This window comes from Myodes glareolus, chromosome 8, assembly GCF_982192425.1.
Source record: "Myodes glareolus chromosome 8, mMyoGla1.1, whole genome shotgun sequence".
Lineage (NCBI taxonomy): Eukaryota > Metazoa > Chordata > Mammalia > Rodentia > Cricetidae > Myodes > Myodes glareolus.
The window spans coordinates 75,519,038-75,546,343 of record NC_142033.1 but is presented as its reverse complement, the minus strand read 5'-3'; the positions used below and the strand labels follow the sequence as shown (position 1 = coordinate 75,546,343).

At 50.4% G+C, this 27,306-nt stretch overlaps 1 protein-coding gene across 3 annotated transcripts in view; it reads right to left on the bottom strand.

Annotated features, from left to right (window-relative positions):
* Limk2 (LIM domain kinase 2) overlaps nt 1-27,306 on the bottom strand; it is a 67,385-nt gene that overhangs the window by 3,041 nt on the left and 37,038 nt on the right. The window contains exons 1-15 of one of the 3 annotated variants that reach the window (XM_048449999.3): nt 26,652-27,074; nt 23,969-24,116; nt 16,320-16,455; nt 14,748-14,857; nt 14,000-14,188; nt 11,832-11,937; nt 11,284-11,480; nt 8,148-8,334; nt 6,971-7,057; nt 5,220-5,351; nt 4,967-5,023; nt 2,817-2,882; nt 1,739-1,913; nt 1,057-1,112; nt 309-466 (exon numbers count right to left, since the gene is read on the bottom strand). In XM_048449999.3, the coding sequence (XP_048305956.1) occupies nt 309-466; nt 1,057-1,112; nt 1,739-1,913; nt 2,817-2,882; nt 4,967-5,023; nt 5,220-5,351; nt 6,971-7,057; nt 8,148-8,334; nt 11,284-11,480; nt 11,832-11,937; nt 14,000-14,188; nt 14,748-14,857; nt 16,320-16,337 (1,538 nt within the window). In that variant the 5' untranslated portion in view covers nt 16,338-16,455; nt 23,969-24,116; nt 26,652-27,074. Of the gene's footprint in view, nt 1-308; nt 467-1,056; nt 1,113-1,738; nt 1,914-2,816; nt 2,883-4,966; nt 5,024-5,219; nt 5,352-6,970; nt 7,058-8,147; nt 8,335-11,283; nt 11,481-11,831; nt 11,938-13,999; nt 14,189-14,747; nt 14,858-16,319; nt 16,456-23,968; nt 24,117-26,651; nt 27,075-27,306 lie in introns of those variants that run through there. The other 2 variants (XM_048449997.3, XM_048449996.3) reach the window with 2 other exon arrangements.

Here is a 27,306-nt window from a genome sequence, read left to right as displayed (position 1 = left end):
ACCACCAGTCCCTGTAGTTTCCTCTTCCACCCCAGAGCTGAGAACTGAACCCGTGGCCCCACTCATTCCAGACAAACAGTCTATCATGGACCCACATGCATACCCAGATTTTCTTTTTAAAAAGCTTCTCATGTCTCTGACTCCATCTTGTCCGGCTCACTTTCCCCTAATGTGGCTTCAGCGGTTAGTAGTTTACCCTCGAGCTCAAGGTTTCTGCCACTGCTTGTGCAGGGAAGGGCGTGGGATCACTAAAGCGAGCATCTTGGGACCTTGGGGCTGTGCGTTGGGAGGAAGGATGAGACACCAACCTGCTCTCAGGCTCCAGTTTGCAGCAGATAGCAGCCAGGGGGAAGAAGGCTGGGGGGCAGTCTGTTGGGACAAACTTCTCCCAGAAAAGCTTTACATTGAGGCCAAAGTCCAGTGTGCGGGGCAGGCAGTCAGGATCAGCGTACACCTGCCCGATGATCTGCAGGTGAGAAGACAGTTGGTCAGGAGGGTCTACAGAGGCCGCAGACGATGGCAGGAGAAGTAGTGAAAACCTACGCTAGAGGGCAGCCTCGTGCCCCCACCTCTCTTCATCTTGCTAATCCCATTCACTAGGAGTCTGTTAATGAGGGGGGGTTAGAAGCCTCCCTGCAGCAGAAGAAATTTGGTAACTAGTACCCGAAAGCTAGAAGCTTCCTTTTACCCCACCATGTCCCTTTGGAGCTATGTCCTCTACCTGGGCAAGGCTCTACAGGGTGAGGGGCTGGGTCTGATTAATGTCTGAAGTACGTTAGCAACAGCTTGGTTTTCTGTAATGACAGCTATTCTATCGCTACCTCCTGAAGGAAGTGACTGGGTAAGAAACTTTCATTTTTTTCACCATTGTTTGACCCTCTCTCCCACTCAAAACTTTGTAGGAGTCACAAAAGCTGTCTAATGTGACTGCTTGACCAAGTGCTTGGAGAGATACTGAGCTATGGTGCAGCCTAACTGCTGATTTTGTGGCAAACTGTTCACTTCCGGAGAAGAGCTCAGATCCGAGGCAGGCAGGGCCTCCGAGCTGGGGCTCACCTCACAGAGAACGATCCCAAAAGAGAAGACATCCACCGTCTCGTCGTAGCTCTTGCCTTGGGGAAGAGAGGAAAACAGGCTTAAGGTCAGGTCTCTTACCTGCTCTGCACTGGGTCAAGCCAAGCCACACCCAAGAACTAGGGCTAGAACACCGTAAAGGCATCCCAAGATGGGCATCCCAAGATGGACATCGCTTGGAAATTACCTTTACGGTCCCGGGTGGCCTGCCTGGGGGCTGTAACACACATTACTCAGGATGCAGCTGTATGGCAGAAAGAACTGCACCCAGGGTCAGGTTCATCCAGGCTCTGGCTGTGAGCCACTGAAAGGCTGTTTCCAACAGTTTTAGAAGTCTGGCAACCCCAGTATTTTTCAAGAATGCAGGCCAGCATCCACCAGGGGGCACCACACTTCAGTTCTTGGTCTGGAGAGGGGAGGCTGACGCTAGAGCACCAAATGACCCGAACCCTTAGCTACCCTTTGGAGACAAAAGCTAGCCAGGTTTCACCCGATGCCCACGATGGCATGCTGCCACAGCTGAGTTTGGAAAGAAGGAATTTATTAGGTCTGGTTTGGCCAAGGCTTAAAAAAATCCATCCCCTATTGAGTGTCTGTCCTTATGGCACTCAATTTAAGACATGGCTCCTGTCTTCTCTTGGGCTCTTTTCCTGCCAGAACTCACCATTCAGCATCTCAGGGGCCATCCAGTAGGGGTTTCCCACCACAGTGTAGCGCTTCTTGCGGTCACTCTTTCGTAAGGTGCGTTTCTTGGAGGTGGCCTTCTCTACTGGGGGCCTTTTCCTCTCTTCCACTATAAGACGTGACAGCCCGAAGTCTGCTACCACCACAGTCTTGTCCTGACCAAACAAGGGCCAGGTCAGAACTTGGGAGAACATTCTCTGGCCTGTCCCTGGGGTGTGGGCATAGGCCAGCAAGGCCACTGACAAGGGGAGTGGCTACATAGCAAAAGACAGTCACACGGAAAGCTCTACAGAGAGGGAGTAGTTGGGCCTTTGTGGTTTTTTTTTTTTTCTTGGAAGTCTGATATCTGGCCACAGCAGATTCCAGGCTAAAGAGGGAGGCGCCCCAAACAGGTGGCATTCTGGGAGCCTTCAGAGTGCACTCAGGCAGGTCAGGATTTTGTTTTGTTCTTAAAAATGACTTGTGGTTGCCAGAATAGGTTAAGAGAAAAGGTCAGGCAAAGGACCAGGGAGAGCTGTGGAGTAGGTGTGAAAAAAGGGTTAAGATTATTTTATGTTGGTTCAGAGGGAACTCAGCAGGAGATACAACATTGGAACAACTAACTGAGGGCTGAGGGAGGAATGCTGGCCTCAAACTGGCCACTTTAGCCTCAGGATGTCAGTGCTGTAAAATGGGATTAGCAACTGTTTTAGGGGCCTGTTACAAGGCAAGACCCGGTAGTAGGCTAGAGCTCTACACACACACAGACAAGAAATACAACCCTATCCCCACCAAACCTCTGACATACTAAATTAGCGTAAGGGGTTGAGCCCAGGGCCTTTTGTCTGCCAGACAAGCAAGCTGATCCTTTCTAATAAAATGATTTCAAGGACCGCTACCGTGTGTGTGTGTGTGTGTGTGTGTGTGTGTGTGTGTGAGAGAGAGAGATTGTGTGATTGTTCCTGCACGTATGCACACATCAGAGAGCTTCCAGAAGATGGGGGTTGGAAGCAGCAGAAAACCTGACACAGAAGCCCCTAGGTGGTGTGTCCACAGCTCGGGCAGGAATGGGGACGTACCAACTTGATGAGGCAGTTGTGTGAGTTCAGATCCCGGTGGATGATGCACATGGAGTGCAAATACGCCTGCAACAGAAGCAGGAGCCATGGAGCCAGACAGACCCTGGCTCTGGACTGTGGCCAACGAGCCTATTCTCCCAGGCCAGGCCTGCCCAGCTTCCTCTCCCTCAACCCCAGTCACCCCAGTGTCCCTGGAAGCTTGTTCAGCTTCCCATCCCCGCCCCCAAGCCACGCTTGTGTCCCAACACCAGCAGAGAGCGGCCAGCTCCTGCCCAGGTTTTCCCGACAGTCTCCAACTCTCTGGCCTGAGCCCCCATCCTTTTTACTTAGAATGAGGCAGCCTAAAGAGAGCGCCCTCAAACACACTGCTCCTTCCTCCTCCAGTGTCTGGCTTCAGCCCCTTTGGAGCTTTCCTGTCTGTGATGGGGAAGAAATGGCCTCCTGACTCACCTCCCCTGAGACTCCATCTGTCTGTCTGGATTTTTAGTCCCTCCCTCTTCCTGTCCAAATTGTTCTAAACTAGTTTTGCTAGACATTCTCTTGTCACTCTTAGAAACTTTTTTCTTTCTCTCTCTCCTGCCAGTGTGGAAGGTGGCACTGCCCCCTTCCCTAAGCCCCTGTAGACTGTCTTACTGTTCCCAGGCCCACAGAGGTTTTCCTATAGCTGTACCACATGCCCTGGCTGCCTGCCCCCCCCCAAAGGCTGTCTATTCCTCTCCATGCTCCCCCTGACACCCCTTGTGTGTTCTAGTTTCCCTTCCAGCCTCCTCATGGTCAGCCCTTTCAAAGCTATCTTTTATTTAAAGGTTTTTCAAGACAGGGTTTCTCTGTATAGCCCTGGCTGACCTGGAACTCGCTTTGCAGACCAGGCTGGCCTTGAACTCACAGAAATCCACCTGCCTCTGCCTCCCGAGTGCTAGGAGTAAAGGCGTGCGCCACAAATGCCCAGCATAAAGCCATCTGCTCATGTGCTGACCACACCGCTATGGTCTGTATACCCCTTCCGTCCCAGAGCTCTAGCTGCCTCTTCCCTTCGGATAACTAGGTGACCACCCCCAAATTCCTGCCCAAGGCATGCTGGGACATTCTGCTGACAGGCAACAACTGCAGCTCTCCTGATCCTGTCCCTGGTGGTATCACCATTCTAGGGGCCATGAGGCTACCCGACTGCTAGCCTTACAACCGTTCCCTCACTGCCAGCCAGTCTCTCCATTCTGACTCCACCCTGCCTCCCCACTGCCATTACCTTAATTACACAAACCTGAACCGTTTCCATGGCCTCTAACCTATTCTCTCTGCTTAGGGCTTCCTCAACTCCACCGTAACACCTTGGCGAAAGCCCAGTTCTGTTCACAACACCGCCCCCCTCTGGTCTTCCTGACGATCTATAAGTCTAGAATCCTTAGTAGCTGACACACATGGCTCCTTACTGCCTCCAGCCTCCTGCCTCCTCTTCCAGACTGATACTGTGTGAGCCCCCATGTGAGGAGCAATGCTAAAACCTCAGGTGTGGAGGGGTCACTGACAAGCCCAGGATCCCGACCCTGACCCTTTCTACTCCAGGCCTCAACTTGAAACAAAGGTTACCGGAGGAATAACCTTCCTGGGTGCTGGCCCTCGCACAGTGCCTGCCTTGTGGAAGCGCTCATTCCCGCAGGACTCATCAGCTGTGAGGACTGCTAGACTCATGCCCATAATCCACCCCACTCATGCTTCTCTCTTCCCAGTCCTTGCTGCTGTCAATACTAAAACTTGGGGCCTCTTTGTCTCTAGAAACCTTAATGTACTTCTCACTCATCAGAATTCATCTAGAACGTGTTTCTTCCTCCTCCACTTTCTCCTATTTTCTAGGCAGTGAGGTCCTGTGCTTACTCGAGGACCCTCCGTACCCCAATAGCTCTTTGGCAGCAAGGACGGGGTACCCTGCGCTATGGTCTGCCTTGTTCGTGCTTTGTTTGCTGTTAAAGAGATTTGAAATCCTATGAGGATAAGATTGCTGGCTGAAAGGCCAAAATTTCCTTGGCATTGAAAGAAACTCAATAAACAGCTGCTGAATGCTGCATCCCACACAGTGGGTATCTGGCTTCCACAGCAGTCTACGGTCCCTGCACCTCACTCTACCCACGGGCAAGGCTGTTGGGGGGACTCACCATTCCAGAGGAGATGCCTTTGGCAAACCTGACCTTCTGTTGCCAGGGGAACGGGTCCTGTAGGGTAGGAGAATGTCCGTAAGAGGTGTCTTCTCCAGCTCATGGTCTGGGTTCCATGGGTCAGCATGTGTGCCATAGAAACCTTTTAGTCCCTCCCAGTATACTCCTTTGAGGGCAAAGCAAGGTCCCTCTGACCCTCAAGGTCCCTGGGTAATGGACACCGGTGTCCCTCGGGTCACCCGCCAAGGCTCACCACATTGCGCAGAAAGTCCTTCAGTGTGCCCCCCTCTATGTACTCTGTCAGCAGATTCAGCTTCTTGTCCTTGTACAGAACGCCAATGAACTTGAGCACGTTAGGGTGGTCTAGGCTTCGCATCACTTTCACCTGGGGTGGGGGAGGGGGCAGAGCATCACACAGGTGGGAGAGCCTCATGGGTCCACCCACTGCCTTGCTTTTCTAGGAGGTGCTCTGGGGAGCTGGGGAGGAGGGTCCAAGAATGAGACCAAGGCCTGTGGTGACCTGGACCACTGGTGGACCCAGTTGCAGCTACCTAAGGTGGGAGGGGCGGTATAAATTAGATGGTCATGGGATGGGGTATTTGTTCCCTGGAGTCCCACTGCAGGGTGTTTGGTGGGGATCATAACAGCATGCGTATTAACTGATGTGTTCAATCACCCCCACCACCTGAATAGCATCCTTCCATTGGCTTGTACCATCTTTAGTAAGTGTTCACCAAACAGAGGCACTCATTTAGAAGGGACATTCCCCTCGGTCATTTTCCTCCTTCCTTTCTTTCTCATTTATTTATCTATTATTGTTCTTTGTTTGTTTTTTTGTTTTTCGAGACAGGGTTTCTTTGCATTGCTCTGGCTGTCCTGGAACTCATGCTGTAGACCAGGCTGGCCTCGAACTCACAGAGATCTGCCTGTCACCGGCTTGGAGCTCACTATGTAGACAAGGCTGGCCTTGAACTCAGAGATCTGCCTGCCTTTAAGGATGCTGGGCTAAAAGTGTGCATTATCACACCTGGATCTCCCCTCACACTTTAAAACAATGGTTGAGGGCTGGGGAGATGGCTCAGAGTTTAAGAGCCTGACTGCTCATACAGAGGACCCCAGTTCAATCCCTACCACTCACTGTCTATAACTCTAGTCCCATGGGATCCGATGCCCTCTTCTGGTGTGTATATATACATGCAGACAAAACATCCAAACACATAAAAGAAATAATAATAAAAGAAAGAGTGAGACAAAATCAACTTTCAGTTCTGTAAAGAAATAAAGTAGTGGTTGAAAATAAATCTCTCCTTCTCTTCATTCTTCCCGACTCCTCCCTGCTCTTTGTCCCTCCTTCCTCCTCTGTCTCTTAATGGAACCCAGAGCCTTGTGTCTGTTCTGCTGGCACTGTATTACTGAGTTACTCCCTAGCCCAACCCTTATTTATTTAGAACTTATGTGTATGAGTGTTCTGCCTTCATGTATGTATGTGTACCACGTGTGCCTGGTGCTAGAGAAGGTCAGTGTGGCCTCAGATCCCCGGAACTGGAGTTATGGATGGCTGTGAGCCACCATGTGGGTGCTGAGAACATAACCCAGGTCCTCCGTGTGCACAAGTGCTCTTAACTGCTGAGCCATCTCTCCAGCCCCTTTCCACTTATATTTTCTATTTTGAGACAACCTCATTATGTTGCTCAGGCTAGCCAGGCACTTCCAATCCTCCTGCCTCAGCACCCTGGGCAGCTGGAGTGACAGGACTGGGCCACTAGGTCCGGTAGCCAAGCTTTCTTTTGGGGAAAACAAAAACAAAAACAAAAGCATATTTGTAAGTTTCTCCCTTTTGCAACAGAGACAGCAAGCTTCCCACGCTCACATCTCACTTTCCTTTCTGAACAGGGTCTCATGATGCCACATCTGGCCAGTTTGGGGTTCGCAGGAGCCTCTTGCTTCAGCCCCTCAAGTAGCTACAAGTGTAGGTCTGATGGAAAGTCCAACCCCATTTCTTACCTCAGTCAGGAAAGTCTTCTGTGTTTCCTCATCACAACGAATTAACTCCTTCATGACCATCACTTTGCCTGTGGCTTTGTGAGTCACCTACAGGAAGGGCACGTGTTAACAGTGCAGAGACCAGAGACAGTTCTGTAGGCCGAGGGAGGCACTCAGTGGCAGAGAACTTAGCTGGCATGCTCAAGGTCCAGGGTCTGACCTCCAGCATCAGGGGAAGAAAGAAAAAGGGGGGAGAAAAAAAGCAAAGGAAATCGTTGTGGTGTGCCCCCATTCCTTGGAGGACATACTAAAGCCACAGCAGATTGCTCAGAGATCATGTGTAGAGGACAAAGCAGGGGACAGGGGGGACTCAGGAAGGACATATGTCTTCTCCCCTAGATGCCAGGCATGCGCAGAGGAAAGCCAGGACTCAAAAAGAAGAAACTGGGGAAGGAGTCGGGGGAGCACACTGCCAAGCCAAGCAGGGGTTTTGCTCATCCGGCACAGGAGTGAGTCCCCTGGACAAACAGTCTAGGGGCAGGGTGTCAGTGCCACAGACATGCACCAGGGGGCCGGGTGGGTCAGAGGTGAGCCTTCCAGCCTGGCTACCTGGAAAGCTGAGATACTCGGCTTACCTGACCCCCCCTCCCAGCTCTCAGCAGAGGAGGAGGAGAGAAAGAGAGAAAGGTTAGTTCCTCAGTTCACCAGGGTGGTAGGAGTCTTTACCTGGTAGCATGCCCTGCCCTGTGACATGTGGGCACCTGACACACCCTTACAGACTGGTGATATGAGGGCCAGGGACCTGGATCCTAACCTGGGTTTCCAGAGCCCGAGGTGGCTGTGCGGGGACAGAAAGGCTATTTCGGATACCATCACTCACAGCCAGGAAGACCGAGTGTCCTACAGGGTCGCAGTGTGGCACTGTAAGGTGGACTCTCTGAAAAAAGTGTAAGAGGCCTAGCGAGGTGGCTCAGCAGGCAAAGGAACTTGCTGTATAAGCTTGACGACCAGAGCTGCAGCCCCAGAACACAGGTAAAGGTGGAAGGAGAGGACAGACCTGCCGCAGTGCCCTCTGGCCTCCCTATGTGTGCCATGGCACTATAGCACCTGCATGTGCCCACACAAACATCATACACACAACGAAACAAAGAAAAGGTTAAGGAAGGTGGCGGCGGCAGAGCCCAGCGGCTGTGCTCACCTTGATGGCCTGCCCGAAGAAGCCCTTGCCCAGGACCTCCCCGTGGATGAGGTCGCAGGGCCGGAAGATCTGCTGTGAGTAGCTGCTGGAACAGCGCAGGGATTCGGAGCGGCTGATGTCGCGGCTGAGGAGCAGGGGCTCCTTGGGGGAGCTGGGGCCAGGAGACTTGGAGATGCTGTTACTGCGCCTAAGGATGGGGAAAGGCAGACTTTAGAGACTCGGCAAGACACTGCAACAGGGAGACGGTTGGGAGTACCTGGTCATTCCGCTGTCTGTCGTTCAGGTGGTTCCCTGGGGGAAGGGGACTCATATCAGACAGATACTTGGGAGCTGCAGACCGTTATTAATCATAGTAAAAATACGTTCAAAATGGGAAATCTGGAGACTAGAGTTACATCTCAGTGGTGAATTATCCACCTTGCATGTATGCCATCCTGGATTTCATACCTAGCACTGCGAAGTGTAGCTCTGTGTGTGTGTGTGTGTGCACATGCGTGTGCATATGTGTGTGTACGGACCAAGAACTTCACATAGATGACTAACTATAGTCTCCTAGCTTATGATACTCCAGACATAACAGCACTGTAGATAGCAATCCATTCCTGCTTGATTCAAGGTACCATACAGTGATGGAAGGCTCCATCTACAAAAGGGGCAAATGCATTTTAGATCAAATTTTGAATAAACCTGTATCTGCCTATAATGCTTACATTTTAAGATAATAAACATATGATTTTTTATGACAATAAAGTCACCGTATTTACATTTGCAAAAGCAGTCAGTTACAGCAATGGCTAGTGACTGGTTCTTCTTACTGAGGGCCGACACAGCGGGCTGGCACCGCGGGCCGACACTGTCCTGTGCTGCCAGCTTTCTTGCCCTTGCCCTTTGCTGTGCTGCCTCACACTTTCCATGCCTACAGCACACACAAGGGAGCTGCCTGTTCCTGCACGAGACTTCTCTGGGCAGCTCTCCAGCCACTGCACACCTCACCTTTTCCTGCCCTCTGCCCTTGCTGCTTTGCCTCTCCTCAGTGACGCTGGCCAAGGCCAAGCAGCTGTCAGGGTGATCTGGGGAGCGGTCGTGTTTCTGACAGAAGCCAGACGACAGGGACCTGACTGATTCAGCTCATCTGAGCAGGGAGTGGAGAAGGATCTGGTTCCTAGTTACTCTAATGGTATGTCACATTTATGGAGCGCAGACCTGGAACTGTACCTTGTTTCCTTTGCTACATTTAACTCTTACAGAACCAAAGAGACAGTCACCTTTATTGCAACCCCATCACAGATGGAGAAACAGGGTAAAATGTAAGATGAACATTATGAATATTTCTGCCTGAGAACATGGCGCTTCTGACTCTGGTCCTCTAAGTCGCCTCCATGGGGCTCACACACAAGATAACTGTTGCCCTCCATAGGCTTTGCCAGCTTTAGCTATGGGGGTGTTTGGTCCCAAGTCTTAAAACACCTCTGTTTGACAGCACAGCAGTGCTTTTGACCCAGCTCTCAGGAGGCAGAGGCAGGCAGATCTCTGTGAGTTCGAGGCCAGCCTGGTCTACAAGAGCTAGTTCCAGGACAGGTTCTAAAGCTATAGAGAAAACCTGTCTCAAGAAAACAAACAACCAGGGCTGGAGAGATGGCTCAGAGGTTAAGAGCATTGCCTGTTCTTCCAAGGGTCCTGAGTTCAATTCCCAGCAACCACATGGTGGCTCACAACCATCTGTAATGAGTTCTGGTGCCCTCTTCTGGCCTTCAGGCACACACAGAATATTGTATACATAATAAATAAATATTTAAAAAAAAAAGAAAACAAACAATCAAACCAAACAAACAAAAGATCTTGTCTCAAGGGGGGGCACTGGAGAGATGGCTCAGTGATTAAGAGCACTGGCTGTTCTAGAAGACCAGGGTTCAATTCCCAGTACCAACATGGCAGCTCAGAACTGCCTGTAACTCCAGTTCCAGGGGATCCGACACCTTCACACAGGCATATACATGCAGACAACACATGAATGCACATAAAATAAAAGTAAAATTTTAAAACAACAACAAAAAACAAACCGAAACAACCCCAACAATGCTGCCCTTCCCTATTTGTTCATCTCTCTTCTCTCTTTTTTTCCCCCAAGACAGGTTTTTGTTTTTGTGTAGCCTGGCTGTCCTGGAACTCACTCTGTAGACCAGGTTGGCCTCGAACTCAGAGATCCGCCTGCCTCTGCCTCCTGAGTGCTGGGATTAAAGGTGTGCACCATCACTGCCTGGAATTTGTTCATCTCTTTCTTCATCCCATATATATATATATGAGATGAGCCCCACATTCTCCCATGTTGGATTGTAAAGATTTTTGGCATTATAATTTTCTGGCTAGCTTGAGTTTTTTATTTATTTGTTTTTTTGGTTTTTCGAGACAGAGTTTCTTTGTGTAGTCTTGGCTGTCCTGAAACCAGGCTGGCCTTGAACTCGCATAGATCTGCCTGCCTCTGCCTCCCAAGGGCTGGGATTAAAAGCATGCACCACCACTGCCCAACTGGCTTGAGTTTAATGGATAGAGCTGGATCCTCTGTTTTGGTGTGTGTACACCTGTGCACGTGTCAGAGGGAGAGTGTATATATATGTGAGTGTATATATATGTCTGTGTGTGTGCACTCATGCAGAGGTCAGAGGAGGACATCACATGTTTCTCTCTCTTTTCACCTTATTCCCTTGGGAGATCTCTCCCTGAACCTGGAACTAAACTGGCAGCCAGCAAGTCCATTAATCCTCCTGTCTCCACTCCCGACAGTGCTGGGGTTTCAGGAACATGTTATGGCGGGTACAGCTACACATGGTTTTTTAGAACCTAGGATCTAAGTTCTCCTGCCTACTTAGCAAGTAGTCTGAACCCAGCCCCAGCCTGGTCCTCTTTGAGACAGCATTTTACACTGTAGTCCAGGCTGACCTTGATCTCATGGTGGTCCTCCTGCCTCAGCTTCCTGAGTACTGAGATTACGGATCAGAGCAATGCTTTTTTAAAACTTGTACAAGTCTCAGATCCTGTCCCTGGTCCGAGGTTCCCTAAGGCTGCTGGCCTCCAAAAGCCAACATAGCCTCTGAGAGACAGACAATAAACAAGACAGGTAGGGCAGCAGCAGCAGCACCTCAGGGAACGTCTCCTCAGTGTCCCCTCCTGGTTCTCCTTGGTGTCCAGGGTGCCGAGCGTGTGAGAGTGCCCAGTACTTTGCATGTGGGGAGAAAGCCGGGTATCTAGCCGCAGCTGGTCCAGGCGCTGGGGGACAGGGTCATGCTCGATCAGCAGTTGAAGCGTCTGGCTTGTCTGGTTAATCGCATCTTCCACCTGTGGCCAACAGCAGTGTAAGGTTCGTTTCTACAACCTGTCCTACCCCAGGCTACCTACTGTCCCCACAAACGGTCTAAGCACAGTGTAGCCAATGCTCAGTTTGGTTAGCAGTGGCCTTTAGCCACTAGAGGCCATTCAGTGCCCTCTGTCTGGTATTTTATCACCTCGCTCCTCTCAACCCATCTCTACTGCCCTGGAAACGTTAGGCTGATCCAGAAGGTCAGTACAGTGGTCACAGGCTCAACGCTAAGATAGGCTGGCATAGAAAAAGGCAAAGGCCGCAGCCAGGTCTTCTAGGAGCCTGTTCTGTGTGCCTTCTCCATAACACACACTGGACACACACTGTACCTCTTCTACACGTAGAGTGCGGACAGGGGTCCCATTGATCTCCAGGATGCGGTCCCCAGGGTGGATGGCATTGCGGTTGTTGGGACTGATGTGCATCCGGTTGACCCTGAAGATGGACAGGAATTAAGGCAGGATAAAAGCATTCTGAGAATTCACCTGACCGCTTGTACAGGGAAATCTCACCAAGGCCCAGGATGTCACAACTCTTAAGGCCACCCACATGAAAACACGGTGCCTATCTCAGAAGGCTTTCCTCTCAATGAAGGGAACTGTCCTTACCTATTGGCCTAAGCCAGAAGCCTGGACATTGTCCCCATTTGGAGTTCCCTCAAATCCCTCCCTTCTTCCCCCCAACCCCCACCCACTTCTGAGAATCCTGCCTTCTCTCCATCACCATAGTTACCAGCATCTCTCTCCTGGATCACTGGAGGAACCTCTACACTTCTAGGCTTTTCCTCTCTCATCTCCGGCCTACACACCAGTGAGCTTCCAAATGTCAATCTAGCTGTGTTATCTTGCTGCTTAAAGTCCTTCACGGACCTGCTGGGCCATCACAGTCAAGGTCCACCACGACTAACAGCCACTTGGGCTATTACTCTCTCAGCTTACACTACACAGTCCCAGACACCTACCTCTGGAGATAACTGGTCTCCCTCTACCCCAAACAATTTCCTCCTTTTTTTATCTACTGAAGCTACAGAACAGATCTCATCTTCTCCTGACTTCTTAACCCTAGTAATCGCCCACCTACACTGTAAGACCCAGCCTCACAGTCAATACTGACAGGGCTCCCTTTCTCCCTCAGTCATCACGAGGTGAGTAGTTTTACCACACTCCCTGCCACCATGATGCTCTGCCATCAGCCACCACGAGGTGGGCAGTTTTACCACACTCCCTGCCATGATGCTCTGCTTCAACACAGGTATTCCATGGACATAGTCTCTCCTCTGATCTTTGGACAAGACCCAGGGCAGGATCTTACCCTCTTTGAGGTCATGGACTCTATTTTCTTCATCCTCCATTCATATATGCAACCAATAAGACAATAACCGATGACTTCCTACTAATGGTAGACCCCTGAACACAGTATTGAACGAGACAGACAAAGCAATTTCCCTTCTGGAGTTTATGTTGGAGTGGTCTCTTAGTTAGGGTTCTATTACTATGAAGAGACACCACGAACACATCAACTCTTATAAAGGAAATCAGTGGGGCTGGCTTACAGTTAGAGGTTTAGTCCATTATTATCATGATGGGAGGCATGGCAGCTCACAGGCAGAACTGCGCTAGAGAGGAAGTCAAAGTTCTACATTTGGATCCACAGGCAGCAGGAAGAGAGACTGATACTGGACCTGGCTTTGAGTTTCTGAAACCTCAAAGTCCATCCCCAATGACACATTCTGGAGGGGGACAATTCTGTATTCTGTCAATTATGTTTTAAATAAACTCCGATTGGCCAGTAGGCAGGCAGGAAGTATAGGCGAGACAACCAGACAGGAAGTAGAGGCAGGGCAATGAGAAGAGGAGTATTCTGGGAAGAAAGAAGCTCTTCCCCCAGTCCTGTCCAGACACAGAAGAAGCGGGATGTGACCTGCCCTGCTGAAAAAGGTACTGAGCCATGTGACTAACACAGATAAGAATAATGGGTTAATATAAATGACAAGAGTTGATAAGAAGCCTGAGCTAATGGGTCAATCAGTTTATAAATTATATAGACCTCTGTGTGATTTTCTTTGGGGATTTACTGGCTGTGGGAACTGGGCAGGACAGAAACCCCAACAAGCAGGCCCTCATGTTACAACATTCCTTCCAACAAGTACACATCTCCTAATGCCACTCCCTAAACATTCAAATATATGAGCCTATGGGGGCCAGTCTTATTCAAACCACGACAAGTAGGGAGGACAGATGACAATCAAGCTGATATACATTAATCAAGTCAGATGATTTCAAGGAGCAAACATGATCTGAAACCTGACGCCTGAACGCCAAGAAGGCAGTCTTAAGAATCTGGTAGAAAGCAACTTGGGCAGGAGAAACATGAAGCGCCAAGGTCAGGAGCAAGGTGGAGGTGAGAATGGAGGAGACTCCATGAGTTCTGAGCCCTGTGAGGACTACCTATGGACTTGTACCATGGGCCTCTGCTGCAAGGCTCCTAAAACACTCACTCTTTTACTTGTACGGTGGTGGCATAGTTAGAAGAGGCACTTTCCACGGACACGGAGAAGCCACGTCTGCACTCGGTGGTGGCTGGCATGGAGATGAGTGTGACCGAATAGGGCAGCTGGTCCTGGACAGACTCCGTGGACAGCCTTTCGAACATGGGAGCCAGCACCACCTCATTGTGGCACTTCCCACTGGAAAGAAGGGCACAGGTGAAGCTAAAATCCTACCGACCAACCCGGAAGTCCCCCAGCAGGCACTGTGTCACATGCCCAGTCTCACCACTACTCTTTTTGCTAAGATGGCTTGAGGAGGCTAGGACTTGGGTGGCAAGCTGAGACAGCAGCAGAGGGGATACTGGGAGGAACCCTGGCCTGGAGATGACATGGGCTGGGTTTTCTTGCTCTGCCTGACTCACAGTAACAACCTTGTCCTAGACTCTTGTCCCCTCTCTGGGCCCAAGCAAACTTCTTTTGTTAACCAAGATAGTTGAACAGGGGGATATGGGTGAACTCTAGGGCCTTTTGTTTAATAGAAGGCTGCTCCTAAGAGGGCACTTTCTGCCCATTTCTTCCCTCTGGGAGGATATGGGACAGACTGAAGTCATGTGACAGGTCAGGATGGAGGGCAGAGAGATGCTATCTAGCAGTCCTCCTAGGATACCACCCCAGCTACCTTCACCCTACTGCTCCTATGCTCCTGTCCCACTTCTCTGGCTGCTATTACTGGTGAGGACACACAGGGACATCTTACCAGTATAGTGTAGCATGCTGCACCAAGGCATACGCATCCCCATCCTCAATGATCACCTTGCAACTCATGCAGGCAAAGCACTCTGGGTGATATTTAAATTCCCCAGCCACCTGTGAGCAGATGGGAAGAGCACAGAAGGAAGAGGTGAGCTATCACTTTTGTTAGAGTGGATGGAATTAGTGGTGGGTGAGCGGCCTGCATCAGGGCTGTGCTGACTGCAGCCACCAAGATCAACTCTTTTCAAGTAAGGACCTGCAGATCCCAATCAAAACCCAAGCTATCAGTTCCTGGCCTAGAGTTTCTGTGGAAGTGACAGGATGTCTCCTGCTGTTTCTGACACCACAAAAAAACCCTCAGTCATGAGACCATGTCCCCCAAGGTAATCACTCCTACTACCAAGGCTCACCATCCCTCCAACACAGGGCTTTCAGGTCTGTCTATGTGTGAACCTGAACCTCACTGCATAGAGTAGCTATAGGTGGCAGAACCTCTCTCAGCCACCCCACTCTGGTTCCCACCATCCAGTTCCCTGATCAGGACCTGGGTACATCCTCTTCCCAACTTGTCAACCTGTCCTTTAAGGCTTTCATCTTGCTACACTGTGTTTTCTCCCTGCTGTCTACCTGCCCACTCCCAACAATGTACTGTAAAGTCTTTAGGAGTATAATAGACATTACACTGCTATGTTGTCATGTGTGGTTTGAGCTCACCAAGATACTGGCTCTGGAAGTGGGGCTGCCCGCTCCCATTTCAGACCTAAGAATATTTGTCTCTAAGTGTCTTCCGAGATCCCTTGTCTGGAAACGGGCTTGCCGTCCCTTGCTCTGACAGGGTGGGAAGAGATTGGCAACACAACCCAAGAAGAAAAACACTGTCCTGAGAACAGAAGGTGAAATCACTCAACGGAGGTTACTGCTGTTAGTTCATGATATAAAATGCAGAAGAATTTTTATAGAGAAGCTGGAAGCTCCCTGGGATGCTCATCTTTGGGAAGAAAGCTCAATCAGGAATGCTGACCGCTTCCAGTGCCTGCTGGATGTTGCCCACACCCGACTTGATGTCACTTTTCTGTCATTTGTTCTTTACTTGGAAGCTGAGGGGATGCTCTGTTCTGCCTTGGACTCTCCCAATCACTGAGGAGCCTCTCACTCAGGAGCCGCAGCTGGTACCCTCACTGGGTCCTCCCTGGGTCGCAGTCATTCTCCCGGTGTTTGTGAGCCTGATTTGATGAGGCTGCTCCAGCGGTGTCTGCTGAGTTATGATGCCTGATATGATGGTGTCTGCTGCGGATCTGCTACGTCCTAGGAGCTGCTACACTGCTCGCGCGTTGGCCTCTACTCGTCATCTAACTCACTGGCTGTGAGCCAAGTGTAGCCGTCACAGAAGATCCTCTGGCCCTCGCGGACAGACTCTGACCCTCGCGGACAGAGGACGGTCAGATCCGTCTTTTAAGGGCTCAGCAGACACCTACAGCTGAGCGGATGATAAAGGACGGGCCCTTGCTAATGAAAAGACCAACTGATGACCGACCATGGAGAACTGGGAGGGGTGGAGGGGCAGGGGCTCACTCACCATGGCAGGCCCTGTCATCAGCAGGGAGCAGCCATGGCAGAATTCTCCAAACTTGGCCCAGTAGTCCTTGTGGCAGTAGAGCCTCCCATCCTTCTCGTAGTACCAGTTGGTGAGGGATTCCTGGCATTCTGAACACCTGCAGGGCCAGAAAAGAAATGCTACTGGGTCGCTGGGACAAGCCCACAGGTGGTCCCTGGTTCCCAGCTTAATGACGAAATGGGCATGCCTCTCTTCTTCCAGAGACAGGATGGAAGAAGGCTATAGCTTAGTTGCCCTCCCAAGGGAAACTGCTCAGAGCGAACATGGTTCCAGATCCCGCTGTGTTGAGCTGCCTGCTCCTGTGAGCAGATGCATCAGGCCCCAGAGCCCTGAGAGAAGCTGCTAAGACCAAAGAATCCTCCCCTAGAAAAATGCACATATAACATATGTGTGGGGTGTGTAGGTATCCCTCAAGTTCACGCACGGCCCCAGTTAAGAATCTCACTGCCGGGTGGTGGATCTCTGAGTTTGAGGCCAGCCCGGTTTACAGAACAAGATCCAGCACAACCAAGGCTACACAGAGACACCCTGTCTCAACAAATAAAGACCCTTTCAGAGCTGGAGAGATGGTTCAGCAGTTACGAGCACTGGTTGCTTTTCCAGAGGACCTGGGTTCATTTCCCAGCACCTGAATGGCAGCTCACTACTGTCTGTAACTCCACTCCCAGGGGATCTGACACCCTCACATGGACATACATGCAGGCAAAACACCAATGCACATAAAATAAGAATAAATCATTTTTAAAAATGTTAAAAAAGAACCTTTACTCTAGATAGATGTTTCAATGACCAACAAAATTTCAACCAACCCAACTTCAAAAGCCACAGTATAATGGTGCCCCCCCCCCCCCCCCGCCGCCCCAAGACAATGTTTCTCTGTGTAACAGCTCTGTCCTAGAACTAGCTCTGTAGACCAGGCTGGTCTCTAACTCAGAGATCTGCCTGCCTCTGCCTCCTGAGTGCTGGGATTCAAGCCACCACCATTCATCACCACCACCCCGCTATGATGGTGTTCTTGAGGAGAGAAAAAGGTGGGGAGGGGGGGAGAGAAAGCTGAGTATGAAGTCAGTCACCAGGCTCAGCACTGACAGCGTCAGAGCAAAGAGCCAGTTTGTTCCCAGCACTCATTGCTGGTTCCCAATTGCTCATCTTCACAGAGAGGGTCCAAACACCTCTGGCCTCTGAGAGCGCCACCTGCACTCTCTCTTCCTCTCTTCTCTTCTCTCTCTCTCTCTCTCTCTCTCTCTCTCTCTCACACACACACACACACACACACACACACCTACTCACCAAGGACACCACGGCTCCAGGGCATGGTTGAGGGGAAAGTTTTTATTGTAGATATGAGGGAGACTACAACCAGAGGCATCGGAAGGGCCCAGGGCAGACAGTCAAAGTAGTAAACTGAACACGGCCAGCAGAATGGACAGGGCCATAAGAGGAGAGAGATGGGGAGATCAAGAGAAGAAGACAAAGAGACTGTGGACAGAGGAGACCAGGAGGGAAGGAAGGAGGAGTCAAGAGAGGAAGACAAAGAGAGAGAGAGCGCTCGGAGGCGCACAGCCGAAATAGCAGGGCTATCAGGGAATGAGGAGCCAGCACTGGGAAGTCCAGGAGCAGGAGAAGGTTAGGGTAGGTGGTGGGAGGGAAGAGCTAAAAAGAACCAAAGGTCGCTGTGACGCTGAATGAGCCTGGAGGCCAGCGTGCTTTGGCTTGCTAATAGGCACCACAGTTAGCCTTTTATTCTCAGGGTTTTTGGGCCTGATACATACACATTAAAATAATTAAAATTAATAAAATCTTAAAAAAGACTCAATTTCTTTTGTATGTATGTTTGGTCTGCATGTATATATGTCTATCAAGTCATGCACAGTGCCTAAGACATCAGATCCTCTAGAACTGCAGTCATGAACGCTTGAGAGCATCACAGAGGTGCTGGGAACTGAACCAGGTCCATCTGCCAGAGCAACAGGTGCTTTTAATCACTGAGCCATCTCGGGCGGCCCCAGTAAGACAAAATCCAAAACAAACAAACACTTCATCAGGCTGGGTGGTGATAGTGGTGCACCTTTAATCCTAGCACTTACCCGCTATACAAAGAAAACCTGTCTCAAAAAACAAGAAACAACTCATCCCGTAAATTCAGCACGTGAGCGTGGTGATCTGGGTAAGACTGGCCCCACAGGCTCATATATATGAATGCTTAGTCAACGGAGAGTGGAGCTGACTGAAAGGATGAAAAGGATTAGGAGGTGTGTCCTTGTTGGAGGGTGTGTCTTTTCACAGCAACAGAACAGTGTGTAAGACAGCAGGGTAAGTAAGAATGGCTGCCAGAGGAAATGAGTTCTAACTTTTATAAAAAGTTAATATGGAGTGGGCAGATCAGAAGGCTTTCGTTGTTGTTTGACACTGGGTCTCATGTAGCTGAGCTAACTGAAGAGAACCTTGGTCTCCTGATCTGTTCACCTCCACCTCCTGAGTACTGAGATTATGAGCACGCACACCATACACATTTGACAAAATATTTTTGAGCCAGGCTTATTTGCCGCACTTCTTAATCCCAGCACTCAGGAGGCAGAGGCAGGCGGGGTCTTTGCATTAGAGGTCAGCCTGATCTACACAGGGAGTTCTAAGGACACAGTGAGACCTTGTCATTTTTGAAAATTTTCATACAAATATACATTGTATATTCAAGCAGATTCCTCACTTCCCACTGCGGCTTTGTGAGGGGTCAGACTGCGCCTACAGCTCCACAGTCGTAGGTGAGCACCATCACCTGAGCACACAGCTCGGCAGGGACAGCGCTTACAACTGTTTATTGTGCTTGCACAGACGGTGTGTGTGTGTGCTCGCACAGACGGTGTGTGTGTGCTCGCACAGACGGTGTGTGTGTGATCGCACAGACGGTGTGTGTGTTCACACATATGCTGCTCAGGAGAGCTCTGTGGAGCTGGTTATCTCCTTCTCCCTTGACTTGTGCTCTGGCTCAGGGGGCCTTTACCCACAGAGTCAGCCTTCTGGCTCCCAGAAGAAATTATCATTAGGGGATGGTAGAGCATTCCTTTAATCCCAGCACTTGGGAGGCTGAGGCAGGATGATCTCTGAGTCTGAGACCTATGTATGAGTCCTAGGTCAGCCACAAAGTGAGGTCCTGTCTTTTAAATAAAATAAATCTTCCTTTCTTTTTCCCTTTTTTTGAGACAGGAGCACAAATATCCCAGGCCACAAAAACACAGTACTGCCCCAGGGCAGACTCCCAATTCTTCTACCTCTACCTCCCTGCAATGATAAGCTAGGCCACCACTAGGCCTTGACTATTGTCATTAATACTTTGTCTTTCTCTCTCCTTTCTTGAGAAACTTCTATTATTTCTCACTGTTGGTTAAACTGGCCTCAACTACTCGGCAAGATTTGAAAACAAGCCCATTTCATTGGAGTTGTAAATTTCAGAATAGAGTACATGTGTGTGCACACATACACACTTTTTTTTCTCTGTGTAACCCTGGCTGCACTGGAACTCGCTCTGTAGAGCAGGCTGGCCTCAAACTCAGAGATTTGCCTGCCTCTGCCTCCTGAGTGCTGGGATTATTGGCATGTGCCACCAATGACCAGCCACAATTTTTAATATTGTAATTAGCCTAAGTTGTTGTTTTCTTTACAATTTAAGGCTTTTTCATAGTTTATTGTACCATTTTTCATTTAAATATGTTGGCACATTTATTTATACACATTCATACAGATTTATTGATTATAAGTAAAACCTTCCTTTTTATTTAAACAGAAAAGGGGAGGCCTCAGCCTCTTCAGTGCTAGGATCAAAGGTGAAATTTGTTAATTTTCTTAGCCTTAAGAGCAATAGCTGTTGGGGATGGAGAGATAGCTCAGCGGTTAAGAGCACTGCCTGCTGTTCCAGAGGTCCTGAGTTCAATTCCTAGCAACCACATGGTGGCTCACAACCATCTGTAGTAAGATCTGAGGCCCTCTTCTGGCCTGCAGAACGCTGTATACATAATGAACAACAACAACAACAACAACAACACCTGGTGGGCTAGTTCAGTCGGTTCAGGTGTCCCTCAACCTGTGTCTGCACTGGCACCTCCATCTCCTTCCTGAGCCTCCCAGTCAATGTACCTCCTTCCTTTCAGTTAGACTCTCTTTTATTGAGATGGATGGGTCTTACTATATTGCCCAGCCTGGTCCTGGACTCAAGAGATCTTTCTGCCTAAGCCTCTCAAGTAGCTGAGATGGTAGGCATCTACACTGTGAGGATTGTGCCTGGGTAAGATACTTCACCTTTCTGATCAGTTCCTCACCTGTGAACAGATCGCTGTGGAGATGAATGAGACAACAGGTATATATGTGTATAAATGCACAGATAGCTTATATAAAAGGCCCAGCGCAGCAGGGACAAAACAAATGTTAATTGAAATTAGAGGTGATAGCTCCTATGTCATTGGATAGTCATTGTAGTAGTTAGGCAGCTTTGAACAACTTTTGTTTGTTTTTATTAAGACAGTCTTTCTGTGTACTCCTGGCTATCCTGAAACTTACTATGTAGACCAGGCTGACTTCCAACTCAGAGAACCTCCTGTGTCCGGCTCCTGAGTGTTGGGGTTAAATGGATGCTACCATACCTGGCCTTGTTACTGTTTTTTTGTTTGTTCTGAGATAGATGTTCACTCTGTAACACATGATAGTCCTGAGCTCACAGCAATCCTCTTGCCTTAACCTCCCACTATACCCAGCTTGGACAAGTTCCCTTAGAGGACTGTGTTTGAGGCAGGGTCTTACTATGTAGCCCTAACTGCCTTGGAACACAGAGAGGTCCATCTTCAAGTACTGACAGTAAAGGCATTCATCACCATGCCTGGCTTTCTTAGAAGCTTTGTTAGCCAGATGCAATTAGCAGTCAACGTCAGGATCCTTCTCCAAGGTCTAGCAGGACAGAGACTCTTATATAAAACACAGCTGATCAAAGCGCAGGGTTCTGGAGCGCTCTCCCAGCCGATGCATCTACCTGGGCTCAGGGAGCACTGTGCAAAAAGGAATAGAAGGACTGATCTAGAGAACAGGAAGTTGGGTTTTTCCCTTTGTTTTTGTTTTGTTTTTGGTGTTTTGAAACAGGGTTTCTCTGTGTAGCCCTAGCTGTCCTGGAACTCACTCTGTAGACCAGGCTTACCTCAAACTCAAGAGATCCCCCTGCCTCTTCCTCCTCAGTGCTGGGATTAAATGCCTGTGCCACCACTACCCAGCCAGGAACCAGGAGTTTGATTGTGAAAATGTGTTTCCTAGAAGTGTCCAAGGAGCTACTTGAGGTCTCTATCTCAGAAACACCACCTGCCACCTACCTGAGCTGGGTTATCCCCCTTCTCCTTTGCGAAATGGTAAGATGGTCTCAGGCACTCAGAGTGGCTGTGAGGGTAAATGGTTCTGAGTGACTGGGAGGCACCTAGCAGGGAAGCCAGCACTAGAAGGAAGGGCTTCTAGTCTTCCCACTCCTGACTTCACACTCTTGTGTAAGCGGCCTTCTCTTTCATCAGACTGTAAAGTCCTTGAGAGAGAGAGGGTCCTAGTCTCTCTTGGTACACTCAGCATGGGCTAGGTAGAGTGGGCAGGCCTTCAGCAAATGTTTTCAAGCTGAAAATGGTGCAGGAACCATGTGTCAGGAGTAACCATGAGCTAAGGTGGGAGTACTAAGGTCCCAAGTCATCAGACCTGTCCCTCTCCAGTCTGCTGTAGCGAAAAGCTGGTGCAGGCATATTTGTACCCGACTGCAGGCCTGGCTCTGTTACACCCTCACAATGGTATGTGCGCCACCTCAGGGTATGGGAGCACCAGAACACACCCTCCTTTCTACCGCCAGTATCCTGCTTTTGTTCACTGCAAGTAGCTCTTGCCAGGCAAGGGAACAGGCAGAGAAACAAGTGTAGGCATGCAGTAGACGGCCACACCAGCCTGCTGGGAAGCACACCTGCCTGGAGAACGACATCGCCAACGCACGTCGCGTGTCATGGAATGCCTGTGTAGAGTACAGCCAGATGCTGCACAGGTGCCTGAGGTACAGGACGGTGAGCAGCTGACAGAACTGGCTGCAGGTCCCTTAAGCTCTGCTTTTGACAAGGAACTCAACGGGACTCTCAGGCCACTGGAGACTTCAGAGCGCTAGCTGAGCTAGTAACGATATCTGCTATTAGTTGATCAACACCCAGGTGACGGCTGTGACCTGAATCCGCGTATACTCGGCTAGGAAACCATTTCCGCCGCAGCTTACCTCAGACACGGCATGTCTTAACTGTCAGGCTTCAGGATTCCTGTCTCCAGTAACTAGAAGACTAGAACCATGACAGCCCAAGTCGAGTGCTAGCCCTTCGTGATGTTTCTCCCTTAGCTCAGCCAGTGTAACTGAGATCATTAATTCTCTTCATTCATGTACCCACTGTTCTGTTGTCCAGTGGTAATGTCTGTCACAGAATCCAAAATACACCGTGGAAAGGAGGCACCACTCAAAGATGTCTGTCCCACCTCAGAGTCTCATAAGCCATGCCTTTTTCTCGCCCCAGCTTTCAATTTTTGAGAGCTTCAACAAGTCAGTCTTCTCTAGCTGCAGACCCCAAAGCACCCAGCTAGGAGGCGGTAGTGCTGGGTCAGAAACCAGGGCTCTTGAAACCAGGGTACACAGAGTTAAAAACCTCAGAGAGACACACAGGAGGCCACGGACAGAAGCTGAACCTAAGGAGAGCCTTTGAAAGGCTCTTCTAAGGCGACAGATGGCCTGGGCAGACAGACAGAGGGTGAACGAGAGCAGGGCGCTACTTCCCTCCGCCCTGAATCTACAGAGAAGGCATCCATGACCAGCTGAGATTTTCCCAGGTGACCTCCACCTTTCACTGAAGCCAGCTGCTGAATGACTCTCGTGGAGCTATGAAAATGACATCAGGTGAAATGCCCCCAAGTGGCACTCACTCACAGCAGCTGCCCAGGAAGTGTTCCATTTCCTTCCTTCTCCAATTTGAGAACAGTAAGGGCAATGGAGACGGACCCTCTTCCCTCCACGCCCAGGGAATACAGATCTGTCACCTAGAATTAAGCAGGCTTCTCAGGAGAAAGGGGAGGTGCTGAAATGAATTTTCTGGAGTTTTAGCAATCAGGGCCTCATTACTGTGCATCTACAACACCTAAGGACCTACCGGCCAGGTAAGTGTTGGAAAAAGTCAAATGATACAGGCCCCACCTTCACACACATCCTAACTGAAGCAATGTTTACAGGTAAGCTCTCATCCCACGGTGTGAGGGAACTGAAGAGCCATCATTTGGGTGGATTTACACATAGTAAAGCACAGGCCCTCCTATGTCCTGGGGAAGGCTGAGCTGGATGCGCTCATCTCTCGAGAAGTAGCTCTGCTGCTGCTGTCAGCCTCTTGTTTCTGAGTTTGGACTAAGCTAAGAAGGAGAAAAAGAAGCTACATAACCTGAGGTACCATGAAGTAGGGGTGCCAACTGTCCTCCAGCCCACAAGGGCAGGTATGAACAGGGGCATGGATGCACCGCCACACCCCCCTCTGGTGCTTCTCCCCGAAGACCCTACGGATTGAAATCATCTGCACACATACCACGCCTCGTGTGGAGTAAGTTGTTATTCCATTCTTACAGAATCCACCCGACATACACCAAGTTTCGGCTCAACCATGGCGTGAACTGCAAAGCCAGGAGGCTGGCGGTTCAAATAAAGTGTGAGGCTTCACAGAGGGCTTCCTCTCCCTGGGAGGGGGAAAGTAAAGTTTGCACGCCTGAGTAGCCAAACAAGTTAGAGTTACGAACCATTTACCTGATCCAAGCCCTTCGTTCTTTCAGATAAGAAAGTCTCAGAGGCTGAAGGGAGGTTGCCAAAGCTTATTACTAAGTTGAGTAAGTTTTCCTTTTAAACATGGGTTGCTAATTTATAATGCAAAGCTGTGTTTGTTTTCTTCAAGAGATAATGTAGGAAGCAAGCTCATTAAACTAATGTTGGACACTAAGGGAAATTCTATACTAGGGAATTTCTTTAAAGATGGGGTGGAGAGGGCACCTCACTCTTTCGACTGAGGAGCATAACTCAGTGACAGAGCTTCTACTGATAAATGTGTGGCGGTGGCTTCACCAGCACTAGACAAAAAGACCACTCCCTAATCCACGGCTTCTGTACACGTATGATCTGAGGTGTTCCCTTACCTGGGAGTGCCTGAGAGTTTGCCGTGCCGCTCCTACCAGGGGCAGGCAAGGAAGACCTTGTGCTCTCTGCTAGTGAGGCCTGCCAGGCCGAGGGGTGTACAGGGTACAGAGATGACATCCTTCCTTCCCATCTCCCTCTTTCCCCATCACATGGTCACGCCTGATCACGTCCCATGGAATCTGGTTGCGTCACCTTCCCTGCAACCACAGCCCAGAACTCCAGGACTTTACTCCTGAGGCCTGAGGGTCAAGGACTTAACTTGTTTGACACAATCCAGGAAGGGCTCTGGCTCAGGAGCCCAGGAAGTCTCATCCTTGCCTTCTGTGCAGGAACAAACAGGCCTCGGGAGGGGACAGGCAATTGGTCACAGAGGAGCACACGTAGGAAGGAGGGGGCCGATGGGAGGCAGTGATTTAGCCTGAAAGCTTGGAAAGCAGAGAGTTCAGGCGGTCCCTCCCCTGGGGCACAAAGCCGCGTGCTGCCCCCCTTCAGCAGTAGCTTCAGGAATGTGGAGAGGGCAGAGGGTCTACTGCAAGCCAGTGCCCTTTTGATTCCAGCTGGGCAAACAGAGCCTGGGGAATGGAGGTGAGGTCATCAGGTTTCCCAGAGGCTGGTGTAGAACAAGACAAAGGACTGTTGGACCTGGGAGGCCCTGGGGACCTAGCTCTCAGAAGTTCATTACCTGCTCCAGCTCCAGAGAAGCTCATGACCACACAGATTAAAAGGGCACACTGTTCCTGGTCGCCAAAGGAACAACCCTTCCCCCAAGATTCCTTTCCAGGACTTAGAGGAACAAGGACCCAAACAAACGGCTACTACAACACTTGGCATTTGGAACCCGCAAGGTAAAACTCACCTCCTAAACTCAGCAACTTCTTTCCACAATTCAGAAAAAAACAAAAACCAAAACTAAGACCTCAATAAACCTGGCAAAAACATCCATTTTCTGCTCTGTTGGGGGGGGGGAAGTGAACCTGAGAGCAGGTGTGTGAGGGAGATGTGGTCAGAGGGAGCTGCAGCCCCCGAACCCCCAAGGACGAGAAACTCCAGAACTAAAACAAGCCTTGTATTTTGCTGCTGTTGAGTCTGGAAGCTTCATCAGTAAAATGGGGTTACACAGTCTCTTTTTAGGCTCGACAGACAAAAGGCTGAAGCGCCTAGCAGGATGGCTGCTGTGTCCCTATCTAAGACCAATCCCTCTCAGTCTCTGCTTCCCAGCACTCTACAAGGGCCCAGTCATTCACTGAAACCTCGTGGTAGCAGCTCTTCTGCCCAGGGACAGCCATAGATTACTATCCTAGTAGTGAGATCTGTTCACCAAGCTGGGCTGGGGAAGCTGGAAGAAAAAGTTAGGCAGGACTACTGGTGGAGGGGAGGCAGCCTTCAGAAAAACAGGTTTCTCCCAAAGAATAAAAACAAGCCCCACCCCAGGCAGGAATGGCTCCATTCAGAAGGGACCCAGAGGGCCAGAAACCCCCTGGGGAGTTTCTCTTGAAGGTGGGGTGGGGCAAAGAGCAAAGACAGACAGGTCAGGGGAAGAAAGTTTCACACCTCCTCATGAAGGGCCCACAGAGAGCCCCTACGGATACTCAGACCTGGGGGCTGACCCAGAAACTTCACTCACAGGAGCTAAGAAACCATTCAAGGCTAGGGCAAATATGCTTGCTATTAAGAGAACACGTACACAGTGCCTACTGTGTACCAGGCTACTTACACCCAGGCCTTGCCAGCTTTCAGTTTGGCAAAACCTGCCCATCCTGCTTGTTGGGACAAACTCCTGGGCAGGCGGCACGGCCTGTAGGTAAGACATGTGAGGGTTACAGAAGGCTACCCATCTGTGCTTCTCCCCAGAAACAGTAACAACCACGGTGTGTTAGGAAGGCAAGCCCGGGCTCCTAGGCGCTTCCTTCACCTCCCAGTTTTCAGGACATCGGGGTGTCCTTTCCAGGCCGCTTCTGCTCTGGTATAAGCTCTTCTGGCAAAACCAGGAATAAGTGAAGTCAGGAGAACAAGGAAGGCGATAGCGTTCCCCTCAGGAGCAGGGGCCAGGAGAGGGGATAAGGAGGAGGACTTGGAGAACTCACCTAAAGGGGTCTCTGGAGGTGAAGTAAGCCGGGACAGACAAGTAACTCCCCATCTTCTTCCCACACCAGATAAACAGGCTCAGCTGCAACCCCGTCTGGGAGTGCCTCAGGCTGGCTGCAGACGGCCACCATGACAGGCGGGGTTCCCGGCACCTCTGGTTGGAGCCGGCCGCCCGGTGCTCACCTCTGCCTCCGGAGCAGCAGGAGAGAGAGGACTCTAGGCCCCTGGCTCCCTGGCAGATTCCCGCAGGGGCACAAGGGTGGTGCTTCTCCTCCCTAGTGCTCGGGAGCTCCGCGGCTCCTCGGGGCTGCGGGAGAAGCACCTCTCTTCGGAGGCTGTGGACACTCAGGCATTCTGGGGAAGGGGCCGGTGATTAGCTAAAAATGAGATGCTGCTGTCAAGTTAGTCCCGGCCTTCAGTCCCACCCACCCCGAATGAGGGAGGGAGGAAGAGGAGGGGCTCGGGCAGAACCGAGGTGTGTGGTTGGAGCAGCTCTTAGGAAACAGAGCTCGCAGCGAGGGGTGGAGCCCGGTCGGGAGCGAGGCTGCAGGCAAGCGCGGTAGACAATAACTGGAGGTAGCCGCGCGTCCACCGCACCGCTCAGGGCGAGACAGCACGGGAGAGCCAACACATCCGAGTCCAAATGTCCCCAGC